The sequence below is a fragment of the Gopherus flavomarginatus genome, chromosome 1, assembly GCF_025201925.1.
Source record: "Gopherus flavomarginatus isolate rGopFla2 chromosome 1, rGopFla2.mat.asm, whole genome shotgun sequence".
NCBI lineage: Eukaryota > Metazoa > Chordata > Testudines > Testudinidae > Gopherus > Gopherus flavomarginatus.
In genome coordinates, this window is record NC_066617.1 from 314,680,739 (window position 1) to 314,697,499 (window position 16,761).

Consider the following 16,761-nt stretch of genomic DNA (forward strand, 5'->3'; position numbering starts at 1 on the left):
GAGTTTATTTTGGCACTCAAAGGTCCCAAAATGACCATTCTTATCTCCAGGATTAGGTATCAGCATATACAGCACCCACTCTTCTTCCTATACCCAAGGTAGTACATGGACCAAATAACAGAGGAGACATCCTTTAGGTAATCTATTTCTGATGGCCTGCTAAACTGATTGTTCCTGATCACTTTCCTCTCCTTGAAGTGCTTCAAAATTGATTCCTTGAGGACCTGCTCCATGATTTTTCCAGGGACTCAGGTGAAGTTGACTGCCCTGTAGTTCCCCGGAACTTCCTCCTCTTTTTTAAAAGATGGTGTAACCGGGCGGCCTCACCCCCTGGGGCGCCTCCTGCTGGTCACTTCGGGAATTAGCTCAATATTCCAGCTCGGAGCGCCCTCTGCAGGCCAGTAATCCACCTGTCCCGGCTGGCCCCCATGTCACTCCCTGGACCAGGTGCCCTTTTACATGGTGTTCTGCCCCCTGGCAGCAACCCCTTTTCCTTAGGGTTTCCCCTCCCTGGGAACCCCCCACCCTCTATCCCCACTTTGCTTCAGTATTGGCTACTGCCAGTCACTGTCTAGCCCGACGCCCTGGGGCAGACTGCAGTATCAGCCACTCATCATCAGCAAAGGGGTTTGGACTTGCTGCCTTGGCCTACCCCTGGGTTGCACCCTGCAACCCCAGTACCTCTTGGCCTAATCCTAGGCCACAGCCTGGGGCTTTCCAGGCAGGAGCTCCCCAGCTCTGCTGCCTTTCCCCAGCCCTGCTCCAAGCTAGGTACCTTGTCCAGTTCCCAGCAGCCAGGCCTTCTCCCTCTACAGCCAGAGGAAGACTCTCCTTGCTTCTGGCTCCCCTGACCTTCTTATATAGCCTTATTGCTCAGTCTGGGGCATAGCCCCCAGCTGCAGCCACTCCCGCCATCAGCCCAGGCTTCTGGCTCCAGCTGCAGCTGCAGCCCCCTCCTGGGCTGTTTTAAGCTGCAAAGGGCAGGAGCGGGTAACCACCAAGCTACAGATGGGCACTACATTAGCCTTTTTCCAGTTACACAGGACTTCCTCCAATCGCCATGAGTTTTCAAAGATAATGGCCAATGGCTCTGCAATCACATCCGCCAACTCTTTTAGCACCCTCAGATGCAGTGCATCTAGCCCCATGGACTTGTGCTCATCCAGCTTTTCTAAATAGTCTCGAACCACTTCTTTCCCCACAGAGGGCTGGTCACCTCCTCCCCATACTGTGCTGCCCAGTGCAGTAGTCTGGAGCTGACCTCGTTCGTGAAGACAGAGACAAAAAAAGCATTGAGTACATTAGCTTCTTCCACATCCTCTGTCACTAGGTTGCCTCCCCCATTCAGTAAGGGCCCACACTTTCCTTGACCTTCTTCTTGTTGCTAACATATCTGTTTAATTATTATCAATAAAATAAAAAAAACAGACTTACTTGAACTTTAACCTCCTGATGGCTCAGAAGGGGAACTAGAAAAGGTACAACGCCTGAATCAATGACCATCTGTATCTGTTCATTACCACCATCTGTTAGGTAGGACAAAGCCCAAACAGTGTCCACAAGAATCTGCAGGAAGCAGAAAAGAACAGACAGCTTATACTCTGAGCGTAAGACTGCATCTGAATTGTATGATCAACACTTCAAAAGTCTTTTTAAAAAAAAGAGCATGCAATTTAGCAATAGGGAGAGCTCAGAAATGCTACCAGGAGAAACAGTCAGCTAGAATGTTATGATGGCAACTACAATGGTTAAATAGATGGTCATTTGTTCCATCAACAGTTGAAATGTGTCACGTTCTCTTCACAACTTGGGGGGGGAGGCGGGGAAGGTTAATTAAAAAACGCAAAACACTTTTTGGGTACAGTTGGGCCTGGCCAGTATTTCAATGGGAGACAATCAAGGAAATCCTAAATCCTAGGTGATGAAGTGGCCATAGTGATTCTGCAGGTGGCTCTCTCTTCTCTTGAGACAGTACTGAACGGATCCTGGCACTTTACGAGGATTACTGCTGGAGTTACTATCTGTTGATTAAGACAGAAGTTGCCTTATGGTCATATTAAGAGAGACTATGTGTTGGTTTTAAGAGCTGAGCACTGAGTCAGAGAACTAGTCCAATTCCTATCTAAAATTCTCACTGCAATTTTAGTTAGAAGAGATCTTATTCACTTCCTGTTCTAAACTGTTGTGCAATGTTACTTGGTGCTTTTAAACAGCTACGGCAGTCTATTTGAGATTGCTACACTGCAGTAATAAGTGAATGTAGTAAACACACAGAAACTTTAATCCTAATCTTGAAGGATGCATGAATACATATGCATACATATTAATACACTGGGTTTATTCTGGATCAGAGATTATTTATATTACAGATAGAGCTGGTAGTGACCCCTATTATTTAGGGTGCCTAATACTTTCCATGAAAGAGATTCTTGCAAACTTTTGTTTTCAGAAGCCCTCACTTCTCCAGTGCTTGCAGACGACCTTTGAAAATTGGCTGAGAAATCTTACAGAACTAGAGAGGTATTTTTCCTTTGACCCATGAATTTCTGTTTAGGTTTGGTTAAGTTATAAACTGTGAAGTCACAATTTCCCATCTCTAACTTGTGTTCCATAGAAATGTTGACAACATGCTAAAACATTAACTGAAAACGAACATTCAAAAGAGCCAGGTCCATTATCAAAACAGCAGCATCACCTCCACATCACACTGTGCAGCGGACTGCTGAACCACCTCCCAGACCGAGATGGGCAAACTATGGCACGCGGGCTGGATCCGGCCCATCAGGGCTTTGGATCTGGTCAGCGGGATTGCCACCCTCGTGGCAATACGGGCCCTGCACCGCTCCCAGAAGCACCCGGCACCACATCCCTGTGGCCCCTGGGGGAGGGGAGGGCTCCGTGCGCTGCCCTTGCCTGCAGGCACCATCCCCCGCAGCTCCCATTGGCCGGGAATGGGGAACCACGGCCAATGGGAGCTTCGGGGGAAGTACCCACAGGTGAGGAAGGCGCGGAGCCCTCTGCCCCCTCTCCTCCAGGGACCACACGGATGTGGTGCTGGCTGCTTGAAAATTTAATTCTGCCCCTTTCCACATATATTATGATACAGTCTAATTACAAGACCATAACTGTATTTCACATAGGACTTGTGCTCCATACATTTCATAAACAGGACAATCAAGAGGCAGAATTAAGGGAGCACAGGCAAATGTAAATCTGGCATCTCACAAATTTCAAGTGTGTGGCACGGCAACCTAAATAGCTAACTTTTGTGTACATAGTTACTATGTTAAGGGTTAAAAGGTTTCTAAATTTCAGAAACGGTGTTTGTGCTTCCCCTTTTAATCTCCTGATGACCGGAATCTATCATTATGGAAAATATTGACAGTAGTGTGTTTACTTAATTATACTCAGGTTAACATACAAAACATTTAAATATAATCCACAAACATTTTTGCCTCTAGAGAAACAAAAAAAAAAATCCAAAACCTCAAAATTTTAAGGTATTTGTCTTATTTTTACTTACGTTTATATCTGTATGGTATATAAGAACACACAATGCTGGCAAAATCTGAAAAAAATAAACTATCAATAATTATAGTGGCACCTGTCCATCACAAAGGAACATCAGCTGTGTAAAAGCAAGTTAGAGTAGGACATGTAGAACAGTATGGTTTGAGGATTTATTCATGTATTATACACTTCTGTTTCCTAACAGATGGCATTCACTCAAACATCATAAAAAAATTAAAATATTTTGCAGGATTTTTGTACAAATGCAAAATAAAGTTGCATTATACTTTAAAGGAGTAGTGAGAGAGAAGAGAACAATTTCAGGGAAAATAAGCAAACTTAAGAGCAAAGATAAATTTTTGTGATTTTCCCAGCTACTTATCGGGGTGCTGAGAACCACTGAACCAAAATGTAAACCCTGTATTTGATGGAAACCCTTTCAAGCCAGGGGATGCGGCAGCACCCCTAGTTCCAGCACCTACTTCTGAAAGCTTATGTTTAAAATTACCAGGTACAATAAAAATGTAAGCACAACAAAACCCCCACTTGTTTGGGAATTTATTAGGATCAAAATAAAATTTTTTTTTACATGAATTTGTGTAGAGCCAAAGCAAAGTCACTCTTACTACAATACATAAACGCTTGTTTGGTACATTCTCACTTTTAAACAAAAGTGTTCTGCTTATACTATCTCTCAATTCTGAAGTCCCATCATACTTCATTTTGCACTAAAATGATACTTCAAACTGCTTCAAAAAGACTATAGACATCAGAATATATTTTTTTAAAAGTCGAGCTTTAAATAGGCTGGTAGTATAACCCACAATAAAACAGCATTCCTCTTTTTACAGTTGGCTGAAACGGTCTTCAAGTCTGCATTTTTTTTTATATCTGGGCAGTCAAGTATTTTCAGGTGCTTCAGTTTTAAAATGGGGACATTTCACTGACACTATATATTTTGATAAGTACTCTAAACTTAAATACATATTAAAATGACACATCCACTTAATTATTTACTTACATTTCATATAATTAAAAGTAATTTCATTTGAATAGCTATTTGTATGTAGTAGTCTCTTGTTTGGTGAAAGTATGAAACGCTGCAAATTAAACTAACTCTTCAAGTTAACACTTTCTACAGTCTTCACTTTTTGACAGTCTATTTCAACACATTTTCCAAAGGCTAATTAGTCAGTATTCACCCTCTCAAATGGTATAATTAGCTTAGTTATAACCTCCAATTAGATTACATAAATACACCACTTTGATACTTCTATTAACTGGTAATTAATATCCAGGCAGTATCATGAAACAAGCATTAATTTGTAGCTCATACAGCAGAATTAAAAAAAAAAAACAAAAAACCAAAAAAAACTCTCCTGTAGCTCAGAGATAAGGTGTAAAAATCAGTCCTATTATAATTATTTACCTCCTGAACTGTCTCCATAGGCGGTGGGGGATCCTTATTCCTGCAGAGATTTACAATGACCCATGTGACGTTCCGAAGGAAGGTGATGGGAATGGAGGGATTGATGAAGGACAGAAGAGGTTTGACAACTCCCAGTGATATGACATAATCTCTACACTGAGGACCATCACCTACAGAAATGAAAATTGTTTTAAAAAAAATTACATTAAAGATGGAAAACCTTGAAATGTATGCAATGACTTATGTTGGGATACTGATATTCTATGTTTCCTCACCAGAAGTTTGGTACCAAAAGCTGCTGTTCAATAAAAATATTTTAGGAAGCATAAAATTTATATTAAAATTTCTTATAGCAAGTGAAGTTACTAACTCTCCAAACTTAATAATTAGTATATACATATGGATTCTTGCCATGTGGAAAATTATATGAAACCAGAGAATATAGAGGAAACATAGTCTCATATGGTAATGCCAATGTTCAAAAGCCAGAATCTAAAATTCCTATGTGTCCCCTGATTTAATTTCAAGTACTTTTAAAAATACAGTTAGCACTTACCTATAATATTTCCAAGTGCCCACACAGCTTGCTCACAAACATTCTGATGTGGGGAGTGAAGCAGTCTCAAAAAGAGGGGTACTGCATCTATAGAACGAAAAGATTCGACCGTTAGTGGAACATAGAAGAAACTGTACACAACATTTTAGTCTATTATTATTAAAAATGTATATAATGTCAGACAAAGTTATAGAATTAAGACCTTACAATTTACGTTAGAAATAAATATACATAAATTCTCAAAAATGTTTCTTTTCAGAAAATAACCAAATGTTAAACAATGGTCCCCACATCTAAGCTCCCCTCCCTTCCCAAAAGGTGCGAGTCAATACATTTAAACAAAATTTTAAGTTAAAGGTACAAAGTCCAGTGTCCTGGAAATTGAGATCTTCTATTTACCCACAAACCAGGTGCATAACCAGAGCAGAAACACAAGCTTCCCACGCTGCCTTGACAATGTGCTTCAAAACCACGACCTGGAAAAACCACCTCTTCAAGAATTCATATTGGTACTATTCCCCCTGAGTCATCCATTTCCCCCTACACACATACCCCATTCCTTGAAAGCATGAGGAGTCTTAATGGCAAACTTTTCATTTGCATACTATCATACTTTATCATGTAGACCTGTCGGGCAAACTAAAACTGATTAATATGCTGCTGAATGACTTAGCACTCACAAGAGAAAACACTGTAAACATTAAAATACTAAGAGCTAAGAAAATTAAAGTGTGTTTCTAAATAGAAAATTTGCAATATAAAAAAATTCTAAGTGGACACAACTGTTTTTTTTTTTTGATAATTTAACATGAGGTAGTAGTAAGCCAAAACATTTGAACAGATTAATGAACAAAATCTATGGAAAAATTCCATGCAGTTAAGACGAACTGCAAAAGAATTTGTTCAAGTTGCCTCAAGATTAGTAACAGTGCTCAACAGATATGAGGGACATCCAACACACTGACAACTAAAAACTCCACTTCCCTCAGGTGCTGTGACATTCAATCCTACCTGGATCACAAGGTCCTACTTTAATGGAATATTCTTGCCTGTCTTTCTTTACAATCAGTGGCTCAACCAAAGAATCATAGACTATTAGGGTTGGAAGGGACCTCAGGAGGTCATCTAGTCCAACCCCCTGCTCCAAGCAGGACCAATCCCCAGATTTTTACCCCAGTTCCCTTAATGGCCCCCTCAGGGATTGAACTCACAACCCTGGGTTTAGTAGGCCAATGCTCAAACCCCTGAGCTATCCCTCCCCCCTAAAAGAACTCTGCTGGAACAGAGAGCCAGCATGTCTGGATTGTGGAGGATCAAGTAAGTGTTATTTCTTTTGATAGCACAACTTTTGTGTTTTTAGAAGTGGGATGAAATGTTTCACATCTGCCCTTCAACAGAAGGTGAATTTTTGAAAAAATCTGCTTAAGTAATTAGAGAACAAAATTAGAGGGTTCCCCTTCCCAAAAAAAGTGTAAAGTTTAAAATACTTTCTTTTCAACGGACCTGGAGCAAAAATAGATCAAGTTTGACGCCCGGAATGGAAATAACTCCGAGGACTACAGACATTACTAGATTTGGAAAACGACAATTGAAGAAGTAGTAACTGAAAAATCAGTGAGCACACATACCTGGCATCTAAGGCTTGCACCTTTTGTAAAATCACTGTATGTACTCTGTCTAGCCTGACAGAAAACAGCCTGTTCGGATAATTTGCCGCAGAACTGTCTTACTGAATAGTATCAAAATCCTTGAAAAAGCTGCTTTAGCACTGAGACATGAGAAAAAAACTGCAGGTGTGATCCTGGGATTTTATGGCTTCTCTGCAATTTTGACAACACTGCAAATTCTAAACTTGCATTTCTCTTTTCCAACCTGAAGAGTCCCTGTCTTTTTTCTCTCTCCTCACATGGAAGCTGTTCCATACCCTTAATCATTTTTGTTGCCCATCTCTGTACCTGTTCCAATTCTAATATATATCATTTTTGAGATGGAGAGACCAGAACTGCAAGCATTATTCAAGGTATGGGCATACCATTGATTTATATAGTAGCATTACATTTTCTGTCTTATCTATTCCTTTCCTAATGGTTCCTAACATTGTTAACTTTTTGGACTACTGCTGTACATTGAACAGATGTTTCCGGAGAACTATCCCAATGATGCCAAGGTCTCTTTCTTAAGTTGTAACAACTAATTTAGACCCCATCATTTTGTACGCATAGATGGTATGATGTTTTTCAATGTGCATTACTTTGCATTTATCAGCACTGAATTTATCTGCCATTTTGTTGCCCAGTCACCCAGTTTTGTGAGATCCATTTGTAGCTCTTCAAAGTCAGCTTTGCACTTCACTATCTTGACTATTTTTGTATCATCTGCAAACTTTGCCACATCACTGTTTACCCCTTTTCCAAATCATTTTTGAATATGCTGAATGGGACTAGTCCCAGTACAGATCCCTGGAGGATACCACTATTTATCTCTCTCCATTCTGAAAACTGACCATTTATCCCAATCCTTTGTTTCCTATCTGATAACCAGTTACTGATTCTTCTTATCTCATGACTGCTTACTTTGCTTAAGAGAATTTCATGAGGGACCTTGTCAAAGGCTTTTTGAAAGTCCAAGTACACTATATCCACTTGCTCAACCGTGTCATGTTTGTTGACTCCACCAAAGAAGTCTAATAGATTGGTGAGGCATGATTTCCCTTTACAAATGCAGTGCTGACTCTTCCTCAAATTGTGTTAATCTAGATGTCTGATAATTCTGTTCTTTACTATAGTTTCAAACAATTTGCCTGGTTCTGAAGTTAGGGTTACCAGCCTCCAGGATTGCCTCTGGAGCCTTTTAAAAAAACTGGTGTCACATCAGCTATTTTCTAGTCATCTGGTAACAGAGGTTGATTTAAATCAGAGGTGGGCAAACTATGGCCCGCAGGCCACATCCAGCCCGTGGGACCCTCCTGCCCAGCCCCTGGCTTCCTGGCCTGGGAGGTTCATCCCGGCCCCTCCCCGGCTGTCCTCCATCCCACGCAGCCTCAGCTCAGTACGCTGCAGGCGCAATGCTCTGGGCAGTGGGCTGTGAGCTCCTGGGGTAGTGCAGCTGCAGAGCCCAGCCTGACCTGGTGCTCTGTGCTGCGCAGTGCATGGCCGGCTCCAGCCAGGTGGTGTGGCTGCCTGTCCTGGTGCAGCCGTGCTGCCAGCCACCAGCCCTCCAGGCAGCGCAGTAAGGGGGCAGGGAGCGGGGGGGGGGCGGGAAGGGGAGGGGTTGGATAGAGGACTGGGGAGTTCGGGTGGCAGTCAGGGGCCAGGGCTGTGGATAGGGGTGGGGGCAGTCAGAGGGTGGGGAACGGGAGGGGGTTGAATGAGGGCAGGGGTTCCGGGGTCCAGGGGCAGAGAGAAGGGGTGGTTGGATGGGGCAGTGGTGCTGGAGGGGGTCCATCAGGAAGGAGAGGTGGATGGGGGGTTGGATGGGATGGCGGGGGCAGTCAGGAGCAGGAGTTCCAGGGGTGGTCAGAGAGCAGTGGAGGTGGATGGAGCAGAGGTCCCCCAGGGGTAGTCAGAAAGGAGATGGGGGGTTAGATAGGGCAGTGAGGGGGCAGTTAGTGGTGGGAGGTCTGGAGGCGGTCGGGACAGAGAGCAAGGGGTGTGGATGGGGCAGAGGTCCTGGGGGGGGTGTGTCAGAGAGCGAGAAGCAGGGGGGGTCGGATAGGGGCCGGGGGCCGGGCAACGCCTGGCTGTTTGGGGAAGCACAGCCTCCCCTAACTGGCCCTCCATACAATTTCTGAAACCTGATGCGGCCCTCAGGCCAAAAAGTTTGCCCACCCCTGATTTAAATGATAGGTTACATACCCAGTTAGTAGTTCTGCAATTTCATATTTGAGTTCCTTCAGAACTCTGGGGTGAATATCATCTGGTCCTGGTGGCTTATTACTGTTAATTTATCTATCTGTTCCAAAACCTCCTTTACTGATACCTCAATCTGGGATAGTATCTCAGATTTATCATCCAAAAAGAATGACTCAGGTGTGGTAATCTCCCTCACATCCTCTGCAATGAAGACCAATGCAAAGAATTCATTTAGCTTCTGTGCAACAACTTTGTCTTCCTTGAGCGATCCTTTAGCACCTTGATCATCCATTGTCCTCACTGATTGGCAAGCTTTCTGCTTCTGATATACTTAAATGTTTTTGCTGTTAGTTTGTGTGTCTTTTGCTAGTTGCTCTTCAAATTCTTTTTTTGCCCACCCAAATATACTTTTACACTTGACTTGCCAGAGTTTATGTTCCTTTCCTTTTTTCTCATTAGTTTAATATTAAAAACAGTTCAAAACTGATTGAGGGATTTATGCAATGTATCTTTTGGCAATGAAAAGCAGTTCCTAGTGGAAGGACAAGGGAAAGTTAAAAACACCTTTTCATTCATATTCTGAATATATCTGTTAACTTAAAACAAAAACAAAACAAGAACCACTCCTTGGACTTAGTTCCTTTCTACATTCTGTCTGCCACAAGCCTGGCTGGCCTTTCAGCTGCAGCTTGTGGCTAAACCACCACCGTCTGTTGAAAATATCTAATTATGAGACTAATACAGCTACCATCCTCTTACCCTCGCCCCCCAACGAAATGCAAAGAAAGAAATGAACATGGCTGCTGAGATACAAGCTGCAGCAGAAAGGGTAGCTGGGCTCATGGGAGATAGGCAAGGAGGGGCAGCTTACAGTTACCATTTTTACCCTTTCCTTCCCCCCTTTCCTCTGGAAGGTACAGGACAAACTACAGGGAAGTAATTCAAATCCTTCAATTCCCATCCCCCCTCAACTTCACCTTCAGCCACATCTAATCAGCTATTCCCTCCACATCTTTGCCCCCAAATAAATAAATTCTAGCGCAATTAATCTCTCCACACCAATTTCTTCCACAAAATTTATTCTCCCACCAAGCTAGTTAATGCATCTCCTCTCAAAAATCAACTTTCCTCTTCTCCTAAACAAAATTAATGCTGTCTTCCAAATTGCACTGCATGCATTATCTGTCCCTCTAAAAATCAATAAAATCATCAGTTTTCACCTCTTTAAAATAGTCAGTCCCCATCTCTTTTTGTGAGGCCCCTAATGCTACTGCCCCTTTTCTGGTGTTTTCTTCTGATTGCCAACAGTCTTTAGCCTCCTAGCTCCTTAGCAGGAGCTACAGCAAGATAAAAGCAGAGCCTCTTTCCTTCTACAACAGCAGCAAGGCACCCTTTGTTCCCTCACTCCCCATCTCTCTTAAAAGAGCAGCAGCTTAGAGGCAGTTTTGCTTCTTATTCCCCCTCTCTTCCTGTGGAAACAGCAGAAGCTCCAGCCTCTGCCCTTTTCATTCTCATTTTCTCTCCTGAAACAAAATATAGCTATTGACACCTGAGTCGCTTTCCCTTCCACTCCCATTAAAAGTGCAGTAGACACCTGGACTGATCCTACCCCTGCATTTTCCCCACCAGGTATTAGCTGAGCTGGACATCCAGCCAGATTTTGGGAGAGGACATGTTCCCCTCATGCCTCTCAGTGGTCAGTTATATGAAACCATTAATTGGGCTGTGTCATATGTACGGATTTCCTATTCTTATTACTCTGCTTAAATACACAACTTCATATATCACTGCTTATGACATAACACAAAGATGTCATGATGAGCACAAGAATTCTATATAAACTGAACAGTGTGCTCATGTTAAAGCTGCTACTGAAATCTTCAACAATTGCATTTCCTGACTAACTTCAACTGTGCAACCCTAACGCAGCTATCTGTATTTAACAGCATTTTTAAAACTATAACATTTATAGTATCTTTTTAAAGTAGGAAGAATTATTTATCAAGCCTATTGGTTCTAGTCCTGTGGAGAGTAATAGCAATCAATTTCAGGAAATATCTTTTCAAGAGTGACAAAGAATTAACATTTTCTGTGATGCTCATAAGATGATTCTTCAAACTTCCATACTCAGGCCTCAATTTCCTAATGCTAATCATTGTTGGCAAATACCTTAAGGGTTACAAGCAAAAGCACGACTATTATTTCTAGCACCTTTTTACTAATTTCTTTTTCATGGTTTTAATATAAAAATTCCAAATGGAAAACACATTTCACCTTTACCCAGCAACATTCACATATCCCAAAATGGAGCAACTTTGAGCACTTACTTGACTGTACCACAGCTTGGGTCTGTGCAGAAGTGCCCGATGCTATGTTAGTTAGTGCCCAAGCAGCTTCAAATTGTAACGAGGGACTGTTGAAAAAAAAATATTAAGTCAAGCAATAATTTGAAACATGCTCGCTAGACTATTATATGGTGCCCTCTACAGCTATTAGCTGTGTCTATATATAGAAATTGCAGAATTTAACACTGTGTTGTGTAGTTTAAAAAAAAAAAAAAGACTAGACATTTCAGAAGAATTGAGACATTTAAGGGAACAGGGAAAAAAATTCTACACAAGACTTTTTTAAATACCAGTAATTTTTTGGGTGGGTCTAGCAAGCATCCAGATGCCAGAATGGGGAAAAAATAATTATACTTGCCAAAGCCTCATCTACTACTGATCACCACTGAAAACAAGCCAACAGAATCTGCCCCTCCCACAAATGAGGTACTTCCCCATATTTGACGGATCCACACATTGCAGAGCCCGTCCCCCACACATATGATATAAATACTCCTTCCCCTAAGCTTTGGGAGGGAGGAGAGACCAGCACTGGGGGATCTTCGTCCCCCTCTGAGGTCTGGGGGGAAGGTAACATCACTGGAGGATCTTCACTGGGTGGGGAGTGGAGGGGCAAGAGCTGCTATTCCATAGCCTGCTCTGACTTTGCATGCTCTAACCCCATGCATTCCAGTGAAGTGGAAGGGAGCATTAGTTGCTCCACATGCTATGGGACCAGTTGTTAATCATGTGAAGCAGCTCTGATTGGCCTGTGGAGCTGACAGGGGTTGGACAAGAAAGTGACAAGCATGCGGAAGCATGGGCCTGTACTTAACATTTCCAAAACCTGCAAACATTTGTCTTACATATCTTTAAGACCTGCAACACTCCTCCCCACCACACACGCTATACTCTTCCCCACCATATTTCTAGCCAGGGATTCCATCCACTGCCACGTCACTCCTTAATTAGTTGGAGAAGTCCATTATCTTTCCCCAAAGGATGAGTGTGCTGCCTCTGCAATGCTTGTAGGCCATGACAGGGCCCTGGGAGCAAATACCAGAAATATAACCAAACTTCTTCCAATTCCCCTTGCCCTTGTTGAAATCACTGCATAAATTCAGTCCTACGTTGTTGGTTTTTTGGAGTGGGGGGTCTGGCTCAAAAACAGGAGTTTGTACGCAGTTAAAGCAGATACTGACAATACAGGGGAGAAAATAACTGTCATGTAACATCTTAAATTATCATACAGACCATTTCAGGTTTTAACCTGGCAACTGAAGTCTTTTAGGGCTGGTCAGCTCAATATGTTTGTCCTGTAAAGTAGGGTGGGGAAACAGAAGCAGGCTGTTCTCAGCAGAACACCCATTATGGAATGCTCATAATCTCTTTGTGCAACAGAGTAAATGTCTAAAAGTAAGATGCAAGGGTCCTTGGTTTTGCCACATTTTCAGTGGGAATTATGGGATCTGTTTTGCTTTTTTCTGTAAGTGGTAGAGGAAACATTAGTTGCATTGGCTAACATGGTGTTGGCAATTTCACTGTAAAATATTGTAAATATTTAGAACAGCGGTTCTCAAACTGGGGTCCGTAGACCCCTGAGGGTCCACAAGGGTACTCCAGGGGGTTTGTGAGTCCTGTTTGGCTCCAACGGGTCTGTGAGTCATATCCAGGGCCACCGGCCCCACTGATCAACTCCTCACCCTCCCTCCCAGTGTCTTCTGCACACCATGGAACAGCTGTTCAGCGGCGTGCAGGAGGTGCTGGGAGGGGAGTGGAAGGAGCAGGGATGGGGAGTGCTTGGGGAAGGGTGGGGGTGATGCCTTCAGGAAAGGGGTGGAGTGGGGGCAGGGTCTGGGGCTGAGAGGAGGTTGAGCACACCTGTGGAAAATTAAAAGCCAACTTGGGGGTCTATGCAAAATTCTAAACCAAAATGAGGGTCCTTGGGTTGCTAAAGTTTGAGAACCGCTGATCTAGAAGGTATTAGATATATATTATATTCATTTTTGACATCTGCATATCTCTTATTTTCAAAAAGAAGAAATCTGAAAGGAAGAAAAAAAAACAGCACAGTTTCAACTTTGACTTATTTTTAGAAATAAACATCTCTAGGTGGACTATGTGGATGGCCTAAGATAAACAGTTCACTTATACTCATTAAATTATAGAATAACTGGACCAAACAGATGGTCTGGTCATATAAAGCACAGGCCTGGTAACTATGTAGGTAAGAAGAGTCCAAAAGATCAAGACTGAAGGAAAAAGAGGCTGACCCAAGAAGTGGTGAAAGGTCATAAAGGAAGATGGTTAGCGTGTGGTGTATTAGAGAGAGAGAGAGAGAGAGAGACAGAGACAGAGACAGAGAGAGAGAGAGACAGAGACAGAGACAGAGACAGAGACAGAGACAGATATCCTACAAAAGACCCTATTTGTTGAGATTAGTGAAACACAAAGTTGCAGAACAAATTTGTCACAGGAGCATTGTGGTGCAAAAGCAGCACAGAACTGGTCTGTCCCATATCGCTGATTGCCAGTAAAATGTATATGGGAGTGTAAACAGAGTATTTATTTTCCCTGAGACCACACATGGTATATCTGACATGTGCCCAGCAAAATACAGAGTAATAGTTTGGTAAAGAGTTGTGTGTAGACTGTGGTTAAAGGGAGTGATGGAGGGCTAGCATTTATACAAGGGGGCAGAATTAAGGTTGCAGTACATGGTATGGTAGTTGTGATAATAGTAAGATGTGTGCCTGTGGTTGGAGGAGTACAGGGTATGTATTATTAGATGAAGGAGTATAGGGTATGTATTATTAGATGACTTAACTTTTCATTTGCTTGCTTTCACTGATTTGTTTCAGGTATGTTGCACAGGTAGCAACCCTAATTGCTTCTTGGAGCTTTTTGTGAAATAGCTTCCTAGACACGTTCATTCTTAATTCGAGCTGGTGTAGGAAAGGAACGGGTATTGCGGACACAAAAAGGTTAAAAGAGCATCAGCTAACAGACAATAGCTGTGCATAACCGCTTCTGTTGTATGAGAAAGTGACAGTAAATCATGGCTTCTGGTGGAGGTTTTACATGCACTCAACCTCCATCAATCAGGCTTCTGTGCACTCAGTTCCCCATTCTCCCTATCAGTCAGGTTTGTATGTACAGTGCATAAACTTTCAAATATAACATGAAGAGAAGCTAAAAATGACCCTAACTCCAACTTAAGTTTTTAACTACCTACTGCATCAGATCTATATCCCTACTCAATGTTTTAAAAGATATGGATCACAATAAAAGAACTGCCCAGGAAAAATTTCATCCTGAGCCCAATTTCAAAGACTTCCTACTACAAATTTACAAAGAAGCCATAAAAACTACACAGAAAATGGACAAAAATTAATGGTGTGAAATGTCACAAAAGTTGGACATCTACTTTTGCAGAAAAAATGGGTGCTTATAGCCCATTTTATAATATAACCCTAATTATGAAATTGTTACCAGGCATTTCCGTAATAGCTCATTTGCTAAGCAAGTCACAAGCAGGGTCTTGTGTATTCTATGATTCTGCAGCTGCAGAACAGCACTCCAAAATCTGTTTGCATTTAAAAATGTTTCTAATTTATGGTTGCAGAAGTAATCTTGAAAACTCAAAGTGAGCGTAAACAAATGCAGTGATGCCTGCCTGAGAGTGAAGAGAGTCTGAAATGATAGCAGAGGATTTATAAAGAACTGCCCCAACTCCTCAATCAGAGCCATGGACTCCATGATTCTGTGATTGTGGAATTTGGCATTTTTCTAAGGTGCCAAGGAATTCACCAAATCCCTCTGAACTCTGCCCTGCTGGGACTTGCCTGCAGCTGTCTTTTGTTCTCCAGCTTTCCCTTCAAAGAGAAGTTAGACAGCAGCACAATGCTCCCTGTACTGTTCAGTGGAGCCAGAGATGAAGTCCACCTTGCAGAAAGACTGAAGGGAGCCAGAAGTGTAGGCTGGGGAAACACGCAGCCTGGGGAAGAGTGCAGCAACCAAGATCAATGTTGCTGTGGAATTTGGTCCCGCTGTGCCACAATATACATGGCCATGGTCATAACTTTGCATTTGAAATAGTTCTGCCTTTTAATCATAAAACTTAAGAAAAGAGGGAAAAGAAAAAACGTATACTTACTTATCATCCCTTTCTAGACAGTTGACCAAAATTGGTAAAATTCCAGATTTTATTAAGTCATCAATAGGTGGATTTCTGTCACTGGATAACAGTTTTCTGTAAAATTAAGTAAGACAGATGAGTAAATAATTTCATCAAGGAAAATTTTTGTAGCAACTGTGTGCATGTTGCTGGTTTTTTTTTACCTTGCAGCTTGGACAGCACTCAACTGGATCACAGGGTTATCACTTGTGGCATTCTGCAATACAAAAATAAACAAATTCAGAAATCCATCAAATGAGCCTTAAATTCTAAATTCAAGAAACTGAAAATATTAAGTTTAACATACCTGCAATATAGCTTCTAGTGTTACATTTTGCTTGAAAAGAAAGAGAGATAATTTAGCAACAAATTACTAAAATTACATTTAATGCTGAAACATTCTAGACTAAACAATTGAGCAATGGCGAGCAGTGGCACTCCACTACTTCATTGGAGTTGTAACTGCTCGGATTTGCCTTTTCTGTCAATCTACAGGCAATTTAAAAATCAACATAAGACTCAAACTCAAGTGAATAATAGAACAAAAGTCTTCTAGCGACTACCAAAGAAACTAAGTTTTAGAAGCAGATTCAGAATCAAGCAACTTACTGCTTTGAAGTCAGCATCAACATCCGAGTCTTCTAAACTTTCTTCTTGAGGGACATTTCTTTTTTTCAAAAGATGTTCATCTCTTTTGTTCTAAAGATTTTAAAGACACTTGAATGCTTTTCCATACAGACTAGTCAAACAGAGGCACTTTAAAAATGTACATAAGATTGTTTACATAAAGAGATTTGGAACTCCAGACTGATTTTACAATAGGGCAGCTGTAAGTCACTCATTTTGTCTTAAGCCAAAATAGATTTGAATCTATATATAAGCATGTAACTTGTGAACCATGACAAAATACTACA

The 16,761-nt window shown here is 41.8% G+C and overlaps 1 protein-coding gene across 2 annotated transcripts in view; it reads right to left on the reverse strand.

The window, feature by feature from the left end:
• The window catches only part of KPNA3 (karyopherin subunit alpha 3), an 86,671-nt gene that overhangs the window by 15,380 nt on the left and 54,530 nt on the right, over positions 1-16,761 (reverse strand). For both annotated transcript variants that reach the window (XM_050949249.1, XM_050949259.1), the window contains 9 exons: positions 16,457-16,546; positions 16,155-16,184; positions 16,012-16,064; positions 15,827-15,922; positions 11,674-11,759; positions 5,496-5,582; positions 4,940-5,109; positions 3,524-3,568; positions 1,435-1,566 (listed from right to left, as the gene is read on the reverse strand). In XM_050949249.1, coding sequence (XP_050805206.1) covers positions 1,435-1,566; positions 3,524-3,568; positions 4,940-5,109; positions 5,496-5,582; positions 11,674-11,759; positions 15,827-15,922; positions 16,012-16,064; positions 16,155-16,184; positions 16,457-16,546 — 789 coding nt within the window. The remainder of the gene's footprint in view (positions 1-1,434; positions 1,567-3,523; positions 3,569-4,939; positions 5,110-5,495; positions 5,583-11,673; positions 11,760-15,826; positions 15,923-16,011; positions 16,065-16,154; positions 16,185-16,456; positions 16,547-16,761) is intronic.